We start from the raw sequence: 16680 nt of genomic DNA, 5'->3' as shown, positions 1-16680 counted from the left end.
GAGGGTCAACTAATCATGAAGAGGCCCATCCAGAGTCACCTGAACCTCGAGAGCCAATAAAAGAAAAGAAGCGGTTTTGGCGGGAAGGGTTGAGGTATCTTTGGGGAAGGAGGGCAGCCATGATGGGTCCCCTCAGGGAAGGCTGGAAACTGGCTTGATTATAGTTCAACTTGTGTGTTTTTCCACTGATTCTTTGTGCATAGATCCATTTCTTTCTTGTCTTTTCTTTGTCTAGGTCACGCTGCTTGCCCATTTCTGCCAAGGTCTTTCTCTCTACATTTTACAACCATTTTCTGCTTTCATGGCCACTTCTCCCATCAGTGCATCAGGGACAGAACTTGTGTCATGAAGCATGACTCACATCGAGATATTTACGACTAAAACTTGGCTACTGCAGGCAACCCTGTGTATGGGTCTCGACTAAAGGGAATAAATAACTGGTACTTGTTGGGTTTTTGGCATTCTCTGAGGTTGGTTTCCTGCTTGCAGATGTTTGAGAAGAGGGCTAGATAATTTCATCAGTATTCTGATGATATGAAGTGAGGTCTAATGGCTGTTTATATAACAATAACAGAGCTGGAAGGGACCATGGAGGTCTTCTAGTCGAACCCACTGCTCAAGCAGGACAGCCCTCTACCATTTCAGACAAATGGCTGTCCAGTCTCTTCTTAAAAGCCTCCAGTGAGGGAGCCCCCACAGCTTCTGAAGGAAAGCCATTTCTCTGATTAACTGTTCTAATTCTGAATAAATTGCTCCTTATTTCTAGGTTGTTTCTCTCCTTGATTAGTTTCCATCTGTTGCTTCTTGTCTTGCCTTCAGACGCTTTGGAGAATAGGTTGCACCTCTCTTCCTTGTGGCAGCCTCCCAAATATTGGAATATGTTATCATATCACCCTAGTCCTTCTTTTCATTAAACTAGGCATACCCATATATCCTTCGGCCATCTAATGAGAAGGAAGGACACACTGGAGAAGGATTCACTGAAGAGTCTAATGCTGGGAAAGATTGAGGACAAAAGAAAAAGGGGACAACAGAGAACGAGGTGGCTGGATGGAGTCACTGAAGCAGTCGGAGTGAGATTAAATGGACTCCAGAGGATGGTAGAGGACAGGAAGGCCTGGTGGAACATTGTCCATGGGGTCGCGATGGGTCGGACACGACTTCGCAACTAGTCGTGGGGTTATACGCAATCTGCTGTTATATGCCTGTTGGTGGCTCATTGGTCAGAGGATTGTGGTTCTAGAAAATGTTTTACATTGTTGGAGCTACACAATCATCCTAGCCAAACCCAGCAGCACCAGAAGACAACCAGGGGTCATTTATAACATATAATGTGGGGATGGTGAATCCTCCATGTAAGCAAAGAGGTAGGATGTGGGGTGGCCACATCCACGGACATCAAGCACTGTTGGTGTCATTTGTATCCTTTTTCTATTTTCTTCCAGAATTGTTGTACTTTTAATTTTTGTACGAGATATATTTTATATTATATTTTTCAGGTGAACTTCTGTGAGTTGTTTTTGATGGCAGTAACATAGTAATATATTCCATAAATAAATAAAATAGGCACAGAACCTAACAAACACGGCCCTCCCCGATAAGTCCATCTCTGAATAGGATGAGTTTGCTTACTGGATGGATTCACTTCAAAACATTTTTCTTCTCATCCAAGAAGCTTCCTCAGTTCTCTTTTTCTTCAGAACTGAAGAAGCTTCTTGGATGAGAAGCAAAACACCTTCAAGGAAAAACAAAGCCCAGTTGCCTTTTGAAAAAGCAACTTTGGGATACCCATGACCCGGATGACCGAGAATCTCCACAGACATTTCTCTCTTTTAGTGGCCTATTTGAACACAGTTTTTAAGTGGGGAACATAAAGGTGGGATATCAGTTCAGTCATACGAACTGGAGATTCTTGTTGAAAACCCACTTTAGGACTGTCAAAGTGAGGAGATGGAGCTTTTTTTACAGCATGATCACCAAAACTGGATGCCATATTCCAAGTGTGGCCTTACCAAGGCTTTATAAAGTGGTACTATCACATCACGTGATCTTGATTCTATCCCTCTGTTGATGCAGCCTAGAACTGTGTTGGCTTTTTGGTCAGCTGCAGCACATGGCTGGCTCATATTTAAGTGACTGAATGCACTAAAAAGTATACTACATCTGAAGCAATGAAACATTTTAAAACAACAAAAAGCATCCAAAAGACATGTACATAGCAGCTGAGATACTTGGCCAGTTAGCAATACTGGCAGAAAACATGGCCCTTGACACATTCAGTGCCCCAGGCATGGGGACACAGTGATGTTTTTAAGGCTGTACTGAAAAAGGCACCGGTGCTTTTCACCACAATGCCATATGCAACCGGTCATTCCTTCAAGAACCCTTGCATGTATGCTAATACTAAGGTAGCTATTTCCAGCAAGGACTGCATCTACCCCAGTTCTACCGAGGAAATCCCAGTTCGGACAATTTTGAAGCAGGAGAAGAAAATCCACACTGTAATTAGACTTTGCTGAGGACCACCTGAAATGCAGAAGCTTCCCAGGGCCAGAGGAAGAAACTGAGGGCTAAGCGCTGAATCCTGATTGGACACAGCAGCCAGCCAATCGGAGAGCAGCAGGAGCTGAATATTCTACATCATAAAGAAAATGAACTTCTGAAGCTGCAGAAGGAAGCTCCAGTTGTAGGTACCGAAAGAGGGGAAGAAGAAAAAATGATTAAGGCTCTCGAGCAATGGTGCTTCTGCTCACCTGCTCAAGTCCAGGAGTGGCTCCAGGGTCTGCAGGTTGGCTAGGGACTCTTAGCATCCTGCCTCTAATCCCTCTGCCACTGGGCTGCGATTCAAGGAGAAAGTGAGATAAATGTTTCTTTTTGGACCAGGAAACTGGGGCATTGGAAGGTGCAAGTGCTCAGGGACCCGAGCAGCACATTTTCTTCACTGGGTCCGAACTCTGGAGCGACCGATTCCTGGGAGATCCCTGCCCAATCAGCATCTGGGAGGGAAAGTTTTCCCAGAGATGTGCTGTTTCACTGCTATTGTTTAGCAGAGTGACTTTTGTCCCGTGCTGTCTTTGTATCTGTGCTCAGGCTGTTTATAGGTGATGGATTTGTAACTTTCCTTCAGTTTTTGGTTTGTGTGAGATGTTTTAGTTGGTCTGTGCTCCACAGAGAAGACAGGAGTCCTCTGCCGAGGTTCACGTTTTAGAGTGGGAAAAGAGAGACCAGGTCGGAGCTGTGCTCCACCCCAGACTCCATGAGTGACCTTGAACCAATCACTCCACTTCACCACATGGAATTATGCTTATGGCTTGCAATCATGACTGTAATAGTATTTAAGGGGCTTCCACAAAGACGTGATGCTGACAATGAGAACAATTAGTCAGTTTAACAGCTTGCCTTCCAAAGTTGTGGGTGCTCCATCACTGGAGGTTTTCAAGAAGCGATTGGACAACCATTTGTCCAGGATAGTGTAAAATCTTGGGCAGGAGGTTGGACTAGAAGACCTCCAAGGTCCCTTCCAACTCTGTTACTGTGTTAATTTCTTCAATTATGTGTCTTCCCTGCCTTCTTCCACCAGTTGTCCACTACCTTAGATACAGGGCCTTGTTCTTGTGAAGCTGCTGTATGCTGGGCTGTGTTCTTCCTTGCTACCCTGTTAACAGGACCTTGAGGAGTCAGGAAAAGTTGTGTACGTGGATGGAAGCAGAGTGAGGAATGTGTAGTTGTGATCAAGCCAAAAAAAGAGTAACATTTTAAGTAGTATCGTATTGAGCATCTGAGTGTATGGAGAAGCTGAGAATGCCAGATCTAGGAGAGTCACTATGTTACAAGAATCTCACCAGACTGACTGCATCCCCCTGGGAATGGTCAGATAAGGCTTCACGAATTGCAGGGGAGGGCAAGCCTTTGATGCTTCCTGCTGTGGTGAGAATCCAAATTCAGGCCCCTCTTAACTCCTCTGTCCAGCCTAGCTGGAGATTCTACCACATTTATATACACAAAGTTCTTTAGCCCTATGGCAGGTAACTATGTGGGAATTGAATTGGAGTCAATATGTATATGTGTGTGTGTGTTTGTGTGTGTGTGTATTACACAAACACACACACACAATGTGCCACTCTCATAAAAGTGGAATATAAACATAACCAATCAAGGTAGAATCAGGATTCAAAATACAGTTGTTGGGTCCAAAGCCTTTGATTAAATGTTGCTTATTTCTGAAGTCCTCCTGGTTGTTGTCCATTTCCTCCTCCTGGTTTTAATACAAAGGTTGGGGCTGGAGTTGGCTTCTCTGTCTTGCACCATTAATTTTTCACCATCTGCTCCACCATCTTCTTCACTTTTCAGGATGAACTGTTAAATACACTGAAGAGACCAAATGGGTCACAAAAAGCCACCTGGACATCGTAAGTGGTTTCTGCCATTTTTTTCTCTGTTAAAGAATATGTAGTTGATACATGATGGGCTACAGTTCTTCCTCCCCACCTTCCATAAATTTTAGTGGAAGTTTAAAAGAGAATATAAAATAATTACCCAAACTAACAAAGAAAAAAAAAAAAAGAAAAGGAAGGAAGGAAGGAAGGAAGGAAGGAAGGAAGGAAGGAAGGAAGGAAGGAAGGAAGGAAGGAAGGAAGGAAGCCAAAAGAATAGAAAGATGTTTCCAATTTCCTTTGTAGCAAGTATAATTACAAAATTATCTTATTTTTTTCCATTATCCAATTATTCAAAGCATGTGCATTTTTCCCATTTAACGCAATCAGGATTTTCTAGTCAGCCAGAAAGATATTGTCTTGATCAAAAAAAATCATTTAATCATCTCCACAGTCAATTTCAACCACATATTTTCCCATTGATCTATTTGTATATTGTAGTGAATTTTTCAGCCCATTTGATCATGCATTCTTTCACTTGTTCTTCTTTTGCCTATTTCAACCAATGTTAACATGTTCATTATTAATAAATATTTCAAATTCAGACTTTGTTCAAAACTATAACATCTTTCATCCACTTCAAACCTTCTGATAATTGTACATAAGAAAACCACTTCTCTCAATTTTAGTTTACAATCCCTTTGAGAAAATTCTAGTACATCACAGTATGTTAATCTTTTATGCCTAGTTATTGCTTGTCTACATCTTCTTGTGCTGGAAGAACCTAAAAATATATTTATTCCATGCTCTAAGAACAGCTTGTGTAACATAATGGTTTTTAAAATCTACATTCAGCTTAGTTTTATTATATCATGTGTATCTGTGCCGCCCAAATCTCAGATGATGCCCTTCTAACTCCGATAGTCTCTTATTTCTTAACAACTCTCACTCTTTCATCAAAACTAAATAGGCAGCAAAATATAATTTCAAATCTTATACTCCTACTCTTTTTTTTTTTTTTGCATCTTGTAGAAACTCTTATTTAATTCATAATTCCTTCCCCCACCATACAAGTATTTCTGCCATTGTTTAAATGGCACATCAATTGTCTGAAGGTATTGTCTGAAGCAAAAAATAACATTCTAGGTAAAACATTTATTTTAATCAAAATGGAAGCCTCTCCTCAGTGCAAAACACACAAAAGTCCACTTACAGTTCGTTCCTCATAGCCTGGGAGTCTTTCAGGTGTTTTTTTTTGCAAACTCCACGTGGGCTTTCAGGTGTTTTGCACTGAGGAAAGGCTTCCCTCTAGTGCCTCTTCCATAAAGCCCAGATTGGTGGATGGCTGCAGTGATGGTTGTCCTTCTGGAACTCTGTCCCATCTCCACACAGGATCTTTGGAGCTCAGTCAGAGTGACCATGAGGTTCTTGGTCACTTCTCTTACTAAGGCCCTTCTTCCCTGATTGCTCAGTTTGACTGGGCGACCAGCTGTCGGAAGGGTCCTGGTTGTGCCAAATTTCTTCCATTTCAGAATTATGGAGGCCACTGTGCTCTTAGGAACCTTCAGTGCAGCAGAAATTTTACTGTAGCCTTCTTGAGCTTTGTGCCCTGCAGTAATCCTGTCTCTGAGCTCTGAAAGCAGTTTCTTTGACCTCGTGGCTTTTGCTCTGCTACAGTATGTATTGTCAGCTGTGACACCTTCTATAGAGAGGTGTCTGCCTTTCCAAATCATGTCCAATCAATTTAATTTACCACAGGTCAACTCCATTCAAGGTGTAGAAACATATCAGCAACGATCAAGAGAAATGGGAGGCACTAGAGTTAAATTTCACGCTTGTTGCAAAGGGGCTGAATACTTATACCAATGTGATATTTCAGTTTTTTCTTTTTAATAAATTTACAGACGTTTCTAAAATTCTTTTTCACTTTGTCATTATGGAGTACTGAATGTAGATTAATGAGAAAAAAAACCTGGAATTTAACAACTGTAGAATCAGTCGGCAGCATAGCAAAATTGACAAAAGTGAAGGGGGTCTGAATATTTTCTGAATGCACTGTATCTTTTCTAACTTCATTCCATCTCTTACCTTAATTATTTTCAAATTTATTTTATTTATTTATTTATTTATTTATTTATTAAATTTATATACCGCCCTATTCCTAAGGGACTCAGGGCGGTGAACAGCGAACGATAAAAATACATGTAATACAAACGTTAATAATAAAAAACCAATTAAAATATACTAAACATTCTGGTCCTAGATAATTCAAGACATCCCAGTTTAAAATAAAATCAAAAAGCAATATAAAGGGAAAGTTAGGCCAGGCCGGCCTGCTGAAACAGGAATGTTTTGAGGGCACGGCGGAAAGTGCGCAGATCCGGAATCTTCTGTATCTCTGGGGGGAGCTTGTTCCAGATTGTGGGTGCCCCCACAGAAAAGGCTCTCCCCCTGGGGGCCGCCAGTCGACATTGTTTGGCTGACGGCACCCTGAGAAGCCCCTCTCTATGGGAGCGTACTGGGCGGTGAGAGGCTATTGGTGGCAGAAGGCGGTCTCGTAAGTACCCCGGTCCTAAGCCATGGAGTGCTCTAAAGGTGGTAACTAAGACCTTGAAGCGCACCCGGAAGACCACAGGGAGCCAGTGCAGCTCGCGCAGGAGGGGAGCCACATGGGAGCGCCATGCTGCTCCCATAACTACCCGCGCGGCCGCATTCTGGACCAGCTGGAGCCTCCGGGTGCTCTTCAAGGGGAGCCCCATGTAGAGAGCATTACAGTAGTCCAGGCGTGAAGTGACGAGGGCATGAGTGACTGTTTTTAACGAGTCCCGATCCAGAAAGGGACGCAACTGGCGAATCAGGCGAACCTGATAAAAAGACCTCCCGGCCACAGCTGTCAAGTGTTCTTCTAAAGACAGCCGTGAGTCCAAGAGGACGCCTAAGTTGCGAACCCTCTCCGTGGGGGGCAATGACTCATCCCCAATAGTCAGTGATGGCACCAATTGACTATATCGGGACGTCGGAAACCACAGCCACTCGGTCTTGGATGGGTTGAGCCTGAGTCTGTTCCTCCCCATCCAGATCCGTACAGCCTCCAGGCACTGGGACATCACTTTAAGGGCATCATTGGGGTGGTCCGGGGTGGAGATGTATAGCTGAGTATCATCAGCATACTGATGATACTTCACCCCAAAACCACGGATGATCTCACCCAGCGGCTTCACATAAATGTTGAACAGAAGGGGTGAGAGAACCGACCCCTGTGGCACCCCACATACAAGGGGCCTCGGGGTCGACCTCTGCCCCCCTGTCAACACAGACTGCGACCGATCAGATAGAAAAATATCACAGCATTCATATTTTTTATAGTTTTGCCAAATATTTTATCTTAAAACCCATTTAACAGCATGCAAGTTTAATAAAGAAATAAACAACAATTATTCTTTTCTCTGACACAGAATTCTAATAGGAATCTCTTTCAGAACAATTATGTCAATATTATCCATTTTCAATCTTGCGTTAAAATGTATAGTATAGTTTATTGAATAGCCCGAAGGCCTTTTCAAACAAAACAGAAAAGAAAAAGGGAAAAAGATAAAACAATTACAAAAATAGCAATCTAAAAATATATGATAGATGACATTAAAATTTTACAATATCAAATTTCAATAGCTAAGTTGCCAAGACTAGATAACCCAAATAGGATAGCTCCTCTCTAACTGAGCTCATCTTCCTTACAATCGATAAAATGTTTTTTGATATAACTGGCTCGTATTGCCGTCATTCTTTTAAGGTATCGAGTGATCGCTCTTACCAGGGGAGGAGAGTCAGCCCTCAACAGAAATGCTAATTTTTGGCTTATATTCCAGTGGGGAAATTTATTTATAATTGGGGACAGATATTGTTTTCTTACTTCTTGATAGAGACTACATTCAAATATTATATGCGCCGTGTCCTCCACGACGTTTACCCCACATATGCATATTCTTTTGTCATACGGGATTTTCCGATAGCGGCCAAATCTAACGTTGGTATCTAGAAGTTCGAATCTAAACTTAACAAATAACTGTCTGTCCACTGATGGCATTTCTAAATGTAAATACTTTTCCAGAGTGAAAGTTGTTTTAACTGCTGTCAGCAGTTTAAGGGAATGATTAGTTGAAAGGGTTGCCATGTCCATTTGCCCATGTATATCTTTAATCCGTTGTTTAATTTGGTTCAGTGTGTCACACAACGGGAACCCTACGCCATATCGGTTCAATATTTCTGACAGCCGGGTTAGCCAGGAATACCTTTGAGGATTTGAAATCTGCTGTTCCTCTAGACATATTTTAGGGAGTCTGCTGGCATCCATCTGGGTCATTTTTAGCCAGTAGGCTACCGCCCTAGTGATTGTATAGGTGTACAGTGAGAAATGTCCCATTTCAGCTCTGACGGCTGGCGTTAAAATGATGATGCAGCCCTTCCTCATCTTTAAAAAAAAATGCCCCAAAATATCCCTGGGGAGATTCCTAATTCTGGCAAATCAGGATATTTTTCTATAAATCTTATCAGTTTCTGCCTCCATATGTCCCTTCTTCACATCCAAAACATTTACCCCAAAATGCTGCTCTCTACCATAACGTTTTCCTCTAGAGCATCAGGAGCAGCTCTAAAGAATTTTTTCTCTCTCCATTACAGTAAAGCCAGATTATCCAATTTATGTGTTTTTGCATCCATTCTTTTTTGTTCCAAAACAACCCATTTTATTCTCCATCTGGTCAAATTCATTTCCCATCTGTTCAAAATATTTCTGAAGCACATACTGTGTAATTATTTTTTCTGCGTGCTGGCCCTCCTTCAGCCTTCTTTTGCCATTTTTCCAGTAGCCATATCTAATCCAAAAATAACATCTCAAAGGCAAAAAGAAAGACAATCCACACTCTCTTTCTTTTCCTTATTAGTAGATCCTGGTTACTGCAGCAACAAGTCTCCATGGCAAGTAAACAACATAGTCTGATTCTTTACCTTATGCAAATTCAGCTAACCTCACATGCTCTTTAAGGAAAAATAAACATTCCCACTACAACTAGACTCTTTAACTGGCTTAGTGCAAAATTATGCCAAAACACTTTCATCAAAGGTTAAAAGAAGAAAAAATAGAAAACAGAAAAATAAGAAAAAAGTCTGTCCCTCTTCCCGTTTAAAACTTTCTTACATCTTCTTTTAAACTTTTTGCAAATAGTTCTTAAATATTTAAATCAAAATCTCTTTCGTTTTGTTTTTCTAATCTAAAAAGAAGATTGAACTCACAACAAACAGTCTTATCTTTGCAACAGAGGAAATCACCCTTCATCTATAAATTAATTACTTCCCAAACTGATTAATTTCCTACCAGAAAGCACTCTGGTGCAGGGGTCACCAAACTTTTGGACCTCAGGAACCACTAAATTCATAATTTTAAATCTCATGGACCACTAATACGAATCCAGTGCGCTGCTCACTGAAGTGCCTGGACTTCCAGTGACGGAATGGGGTCCTTTAGGCACTTAATTTGGCCATCTGTTTCTGCAACCTTAAATACTCAAAGAGCCATTTGGACCTGTTTCCCACAGAAAACAAAACATCTTTCTCTCTCATCTTTCTTTCTTTCTCATCTTTTTCTCTCTCTCATTTCTCTCTCTCCCCTCTCTGTCTGTCTCTCTCATCTTTTTTTTCTCTCTCTCATCTTTCTCTCTCATATGTCTCTCTCCCCCTCTCTGTCTGTCTCTCTCATCCTTCTCTCTCTCATCTCTCCCCCCTCTCTCTCTGTCTCTCTCTCTCTCTCTCTCTGTCACCAGTGGTGGGATTCAAGTAATTTAACAACTGGTTCTTTGCCCTAATGATTTCTTCCAACAACCAGTTTGCCATAACAACCACTTCTCCCGAAGTGGTGCAAACTGCCTGAATCCCACCACTGTCTGTCACCCTGTCTCTGATCTCTCTCTCTCATTCTAATTCTCTGGTGCTCTCTGGGTCTCACGGGAGTTTCTTCAGCCTTTGTTGGTGCTGGACGCACCTCGGTCATTCGGGGAGATGCACAACCTGCTGTCCGCCCCAAGACACTCACCCGACCCAGCTGCAAGCGATGCTCCACATTGTAATGTGCTCCAGGAGGAGAAGGGGATGCCGTCTCCCCCATTGTGAGGCCCACTAAATTTAACTTTGCTGTAAGAGCAGTGGGCAGGCCACAGAGGCACCAACAGTAGCAGCGGAGAGAAATGGCCGGGTTGGGCCAGTGTCTCAAAGCTGAGAGGAAGTTGCACATCTCCAGAGAGACCGAGATACACGGAGCACCAACAAGGACTGAAAGAAACGCCTGCAAGACCCAGAGCTGCCTGGCCAGTCCCATATTCCAGAGTTCTAGTCACAAGACTGGCCATTGGTCATCCCGGAGCATACATACCCACACTGAGATTGTGATTCTATCTTCAAGCAATGGTGCTGTGGGAGCTGAGCTAGTTGCTGATCTGGTTCTAGGTGCTGTTTCTCACCTCTCAAGGTGATGGTTTTGGCTAGATACTTTGGACATCTCTTATTCCAAATCAAATCTCCCTGCCCAAGGCAGCCTGCAGAGAATGTTGTGAGAGACTGTGATAGTGTCTTATTCACTAAATAGCAGATGTCCACCTTACATCCTGGGAGGAGTCCAAAATTAGTAGACCAGCAATTGAAAAGGTTGCGTCCATCACATAGTTGCAATGCATCACCTTTTTTTAAAATTATTATTTGATTTATATGCCGCCCTTCTACGAAGACTCAGGGCGGCTTACAATGCATTAAGCAATAGCCTTCATACTTTTGTATATTTATACAAAGTCAGCTTATTGCCCCCACAATCTGGGTCCTCATTTTACCTACCTTAGAAAGGATGGAAGGCTGAGTCAACCTTGGTGAGATTTGAACTTGCAGTAATTGCAGGCAGCTGATGTTAATAACAGTGCTTTAGTCTGCTGCGCTACCAGGGCTCTTTTTGTCCTCAATGGAAGCAGAGAATGGCTGTTTCATTATCCATATTTATTTAGGGGCATGCGCCTTGTAGAGTCCTAGTAACGCATTGGAAATGATGGCTTTAGGCCAGATGTAAAAATGCAATTCTGTCATTTTCCAGATTCAAAGAAACACCATGATGAAGAGAAAGGAGAAGGTACGTACGCTTTTATAGCCAAGCATTTAATTTGGTGTGTAATTTAATATTACTCCTTTAACTAATTGGGACCTTATGGTTTAATCTGGTGTGCTCTTCTTGTGCTCTTCTGCTCTTCCAACAGAAATCAGATTTGCATTCTCCTTGCAATTTAAGAAAGTTTTAAAAACGCTGCTATTCCAAACAGGGTTTCAGGGAGCTGTTAAGTATCTGTCATGATGGAACACATGAAGAACAGATATTATTCATGTTTCTTATACTTTTAGGTTGAATATGATTTTATACCTAAACATTTTGTATTTTTGTACCATGTTGTATTTGTAAATTACAATGAGTGATGTAGCGTTATAGAGGGAGGGAGGGAGAGAGGAAAGGAAGGAGGGAGGGAGGAAGAAGGAAGGAAGGAGGGAGGGAGGAAGAAGGAAGGAAGGAGGGAGGGAGGAAGGAAGGAGGAAGGGGAGGGGGTAGGAAGGGAGGAAATGGAGAGGGAGGGAAAAGAGGGAGGGAGGAAGAAAATGGAGAGGAAGGGAGGAAGATCAATTGTTTGAACCTTTTTCTAGTTATATCCACCTGACCCACCAGAGTGGGCGGGGGTGGGGGGTGGGGGCGCAAGGCATTTATGGGTCCCCTCTCTTAAGGAGGTCCATTTAGTGTGACCAAGAAGAAAGGGCTTCTCTTTTTTTTTAATTACATTTTTTATTTTTATTTTTATTTTTAAACAAACAATTCACTATTAATCAATCAGTGTAACATCTAGGTACAAATTTTTTTGTGTCGTCATATTCAACATTTAGCATCATTTTCTTAGTACATATTTATCTTTCTTCTTACATTTAAATTTAATGTATTACGTGTTTTCCTCATGTTTCTTATTATTGCCCCCATATGTTGTAATACTCCGATTCTTCCTTCCCCTAATTGCTAATGTTAATTTCTGATTTCTGCACATTCTAATATTTTCTTAATTAGCTCTCCCTTTGTAGGAATTTTTTCTGCTTTCCAATTTTGTGCAAAGCATTGTTGCTGCCGTTATTACATGTATAATCAACTATGTATTTTCTTTACTGAATTTCTCCGGTAAGATACCCAACAGGAACAGCTTCGGTTTAAGATCAATGTGTTGCTATAACATTTTCTCTAGCCATATTCAAATTTTTGCCCAATAATTTCTCACTTCTGGACATGTCCACCACATGTGATAGTACGATCCCGATGTCTGGTGGCATTTCCAACATTTAGCTAATTTATCATTGAACAGTTTTGCCAATCTTTCCAGTGACATGTGCCACCTATAAAACATTTTATACAAGTTCTCTTTATATGCTGTAGCCATTGTTAATTTGTAATTTCTTTCCCATAATTGCTGCCATTTATCTAATTCTATTGTATATCCAAAATTTTTTTGCCCATGCTATCATTGTTTCTTTTACTTGTTGATCTTCTAATTTAACTCCAAGTAAATAACTATAGAATTTTAAAATCATTTTCTCATCTGTTCCTGTGAGTATCTCATCCAATTCTGTCATCTCCAAGTAAAAACCATATAACTTTGCATCTTTTTCATATCTCGATTGTATTTGCAGTTGTGTATACTACTCCATAACAATCGCTTGTTCTACTAGTTCTTGTTTCATTTTCATTTCCCCCTTTTATGATAAAATATCTTATATCTTTATAGCTCAGCTGAGAGCGGCCATCTTGGACATGCACAGAGATAATTTGCCTTCTGCCGCCAATAGCCTCCCACCGGCCAGTTCGCTCGCACAGAGAGGGCCTCCTCAGGGTGCCGTCGGTCAGACAATGTCGGCTGGCGACCCCCAGGGGGAGAGCCTTCTCTGTGGCGGCACCTGCCCTCTGGAACGACCGACCCCCAGAGATACACACGATACCAGACCTCTGGACTTTTCGTTGGGCCCTGAAAACACATCTATTTCATCTAGCTGGGCTGGCTTGATCCCATCCTTTCGGTTTTAATTTGAAATTGGTTTTAACTGGGTTGTTTTAAATTGAGGGCCGAAATTATTTAATGTCTTTTAAACTGCTTTTAAATTTTATATGTTATGATTTATCTCGACTGTTCACCGCCCTGAATCCTGTTGGAGAAGGGTGGTATAAAAATCAAATCAAATAAATAAATAAATAAATATCTATATATATATAAAAGCGAAAACCACTCACGCATTAATCATGAAATCTCCAGAACCGTAAAGCCTACAAACTTGAAATTTGCCATGTATGTTCCTCTTGGCTTCTAGGTGCTCAGTAGGAAAGGATTTTTCGAAATGACCATCAGAGCATTTCCTATGTTATTATAACACGCTCTGATGCTAATTAGTTAGACCTTCTACTTCCCCTCCCAACTTGAAAATAACTCTGGAGAGAACGGGATACCATAGGACAGGCTTCTGTGGGGCAAGCCTCATGGAGAGAAGGAGCTAGAAAGCCTGAGGGAGAGAAGGGGATAGGATAGGAGACGATAGAAGGGGAGAGGACAGGAGAGGCTTCTGTGAGGCCAGCCTGAGGGAGAGAAGGGGAGAGGAGAGGATTTATGGGGCCAGCCTGAGGGAGAGAAGGGGAGAGGATAAGAGAGGCTTCTGTGGGGCCAGCCTGAGGGAGAGTTGCAATGCATCACCTTGTCCTCAATGCAAGCAGAGAATGGCTGTTTCATTATCCATATTTATTTAGGGGCATGCGCCTTGTAGAGTCCTAGTAACGCATTGGAAATGATGGCTTTAGGCCGGATGTAAAAATGCAATTCTGTCATTTTCCAGATTCAAAGAAACACCATGATGAGGAGAAAGGAGAAGGTACGTACGCTTTTATAGCCAAGCATTTAATTTGGTGTGTAATTTAATATTACTCCTTTAACTAATTGAGACCTTATGGTTTAATCTGGTGTGCTCTTCTTGTGCTCTTCTGCTCTTCCAATAGAAATCAGATTTGCATTCTCCTTGCAATTTAAGAAAGTTTTAAAAACGCTGCTATTCCAAACAGGGTTTCAGGGAGCTGTTAAGTATCTGGCATGATGGAACACATGAAGAACAGATACTATTCATGTTTCTTTTACTTTTAGGTTGAATATGATTTTATACCTAAACATTTTGTATTTTTGTACCATGTTGTATTTGTAAATTACAATGAGTGATGTAGCGTTATAGAGGGAGGGAGGGAGAGAGGAAGGAAGGAAGGAGGGATGGAGGAAGAAGGAAGGGAGGGGAGGAGGAAGGAGAGGGGGTAGGAAGGGAGGAAATGGAGAGGAAGGGAAAAGAGGGAGGGAGGAAGAAAATGGAGAGGAAGGGAGGAAGATCAATTGTTTGAACCTTTTTCTAGTTATATACACCTGACCCACCAGAGTGGGCGGGGGGGGGGGGCGCAAGGCATTTATGGGTCCCCTCTCTTAAGGAGGTCCATTTAGTGGGACCAAGAAGAAAGGGCTTCTCTTTTTTTTTTAATTACATTTTTTATTTTTATTTTTAAACAAACAATTCACTATTAATCAATCAGTGTAACATCTAGGTACAAATTTTTTTGTGTCGTCATATTCAACATTTAGCATCATTTTCTTAGTACATATTTATCTTTCTTCTTACATTTAAATTTAATGTATTACGTGTTTTCCTCATGTTTCTTATTATTGCCCCCATATGTTGTAATACTCCGATTCTTCCTTCCCCTAATTGCTAATGTTAATTTCTGATTTCTGCACATTCTAATATTTTCTTAATTAGCTGTCCCTTTGTAGGAATTTTTTCTGCTTTCCAATTTTGTGCAAATACCATTGTTGCTGCCGTTATTACATGTATAATCAACTATGTATTTTCTTTACTGAATTTCTCCGGTAAGATACCCAACAGGAACAGCTTCGGTTTAAGATCAATGTGTTGCTATAACATTTTCTCTAGCCATATTCAAATTTTTGCCCAATAATTTCTCACTTCTGGACATGTCCACCACATGTGATAGTACGATCCCGATGTCTGGTGGCATTTCCAACATTTAGCTAATTTATCATTGAACATTTTTGCCAATCTTTCCAGTGACATGTGCCACCTATAAAACATTTTATACAAGTTCTCTTTATATGCTGTAGCCATTGTTAATTTGTAATTTCTTTCCCATAATTGCTGCCATTTATCTAATTCTATTGTATATCCAAAAAATTTTTGCCCATGCTATCATTGTTTCTTTTACTTGTTGATCTTCTAATTTAACTCCAAGTAAATAACTATAGAATTTTAAAATCATTTTCTCATCTGTTCCTGTGAGTATCTCATCCAATTCTGTCATCTCCAAGTAAAAACCATATAACTTTGCATCTTTTTCATATCTCGATTGTATTTGCAGTTGTGTATACTACTCCATAACAATCGCTTGTTCTACTAGTTCTTGTTTCATTTTCATTTCCCCCTTTTATGATAAAATATCTTATATCTTTATAGCTCAGCTGAGAGCGGCCATCTTGGACATGCACAGAGATAATTTGCCTTCTGCCGCCAATAGCCTCCCACCGGCCAGTTCGCTCGCACAGAGAGGGCCTCCTCAGGGTGCCGTCGGCCAGACAATGTCGGTTGGCGACCCCCAGGGGGAGAGCCTTCTCTGTGGCGGCACCTGCCCTCTGGAACGACCGACCCCCAGAGATACACACGATACCAGACCTCTGGACTTTTCGTTGGGCCCTGAAAACACATCTATTTCATCTAGCCGGGCTGGCTTGATCCCATCCTTTCGGTTTTAATTTGAAATTGGTTTTAACTGGGTTGTTTTAAATTGAGGGCCGAAATTATTTAATGTCTTTTAAACTGCTTTTAAATTTTATATGTTATGTTTTATCTCGGCTGTTCACTGCCCTGAATCCTGTTGGAGAAGGGCGGTATAAAAATCAAATCAAATAAATAAATAAATAAATAAATAAATATATAAAAGCGAAAACCACTCACGCATTAATCATGAAATCTCCAGAACCGTAATGCCTACAAACTTGAAATTTGCCACGTATGTTCCTCTTGGCTTCTAGGTGCTCAGTAGGAAAGGATTTTTCGAAATGACCATCAGAGCATTTCCTATGTTATTATAACACGCTCTGATGCTAATTAGTTAGACCTTCTACTTCCCCTCCCAACTTGAAAATAACTCTGGAGAGAACGG

General features: G+C 41.2%; 1 protein-coding gene across 12 annotated transcripts in view; it reads left to right on the top strand.

Annotated features, from left to right (window-relative positions):
- Positions 1-92: 92 nt before the first annotated feature.
- Positions 93-16680, top strand: part of LOC117658513 (uncharacterized) — a 60936-nt gene continuing 44348 nt past the window's right edge. For 5 of the 12 annotated variants that reach the window (XM_087874794.1, XM_060692231.2, XM_087874792.1 and 2 more), the window contains exons 1-4: positions 2645-2686; positions 4351-4409; positions 11500-11535; positions 14307-14342. In XM_087874794.1, the coding sequence (XP_087730920.1) occupies positions 4382-4409; positions 11500-11535; positions 14307-14342 (100 nt within the window). In that variant the 5' untranslated portion in view covers positions 2645-2686; positions 4351-4381. Of the gene's footprint in view, positions 471-2642; positions 2856-4350; positions 4410-11499; positions 11536-14306; positions 14343-16680 lie in introns of those variants that run through there. The other 7 variants (XM_087874793.1, XM_087874788.1, XM_087874790.1 and 4 more) reach the window with 6 other exon arrangements.

The sequence above is a fragment of the Pantherophis guttatus genome, chromosome 8 (assembly GCF_059756535.1).
Source record: "Pantherophis guttatus breed Tessera chromosome 8, ASM5975653v1, whole genome shotgun sequence".
In the NCBI taxonomy this organism is placed as follows: Eukaryota; Metazoa; Chordata; class Lepidosauria; order Squamata; family Colubridae; genus Pantherophis; species Pantherophis guttatus.
Note: the sequence above shows the minus strand (reverse complement) of the source record. Positions and strands in the feature narration are given on the sequence as shown.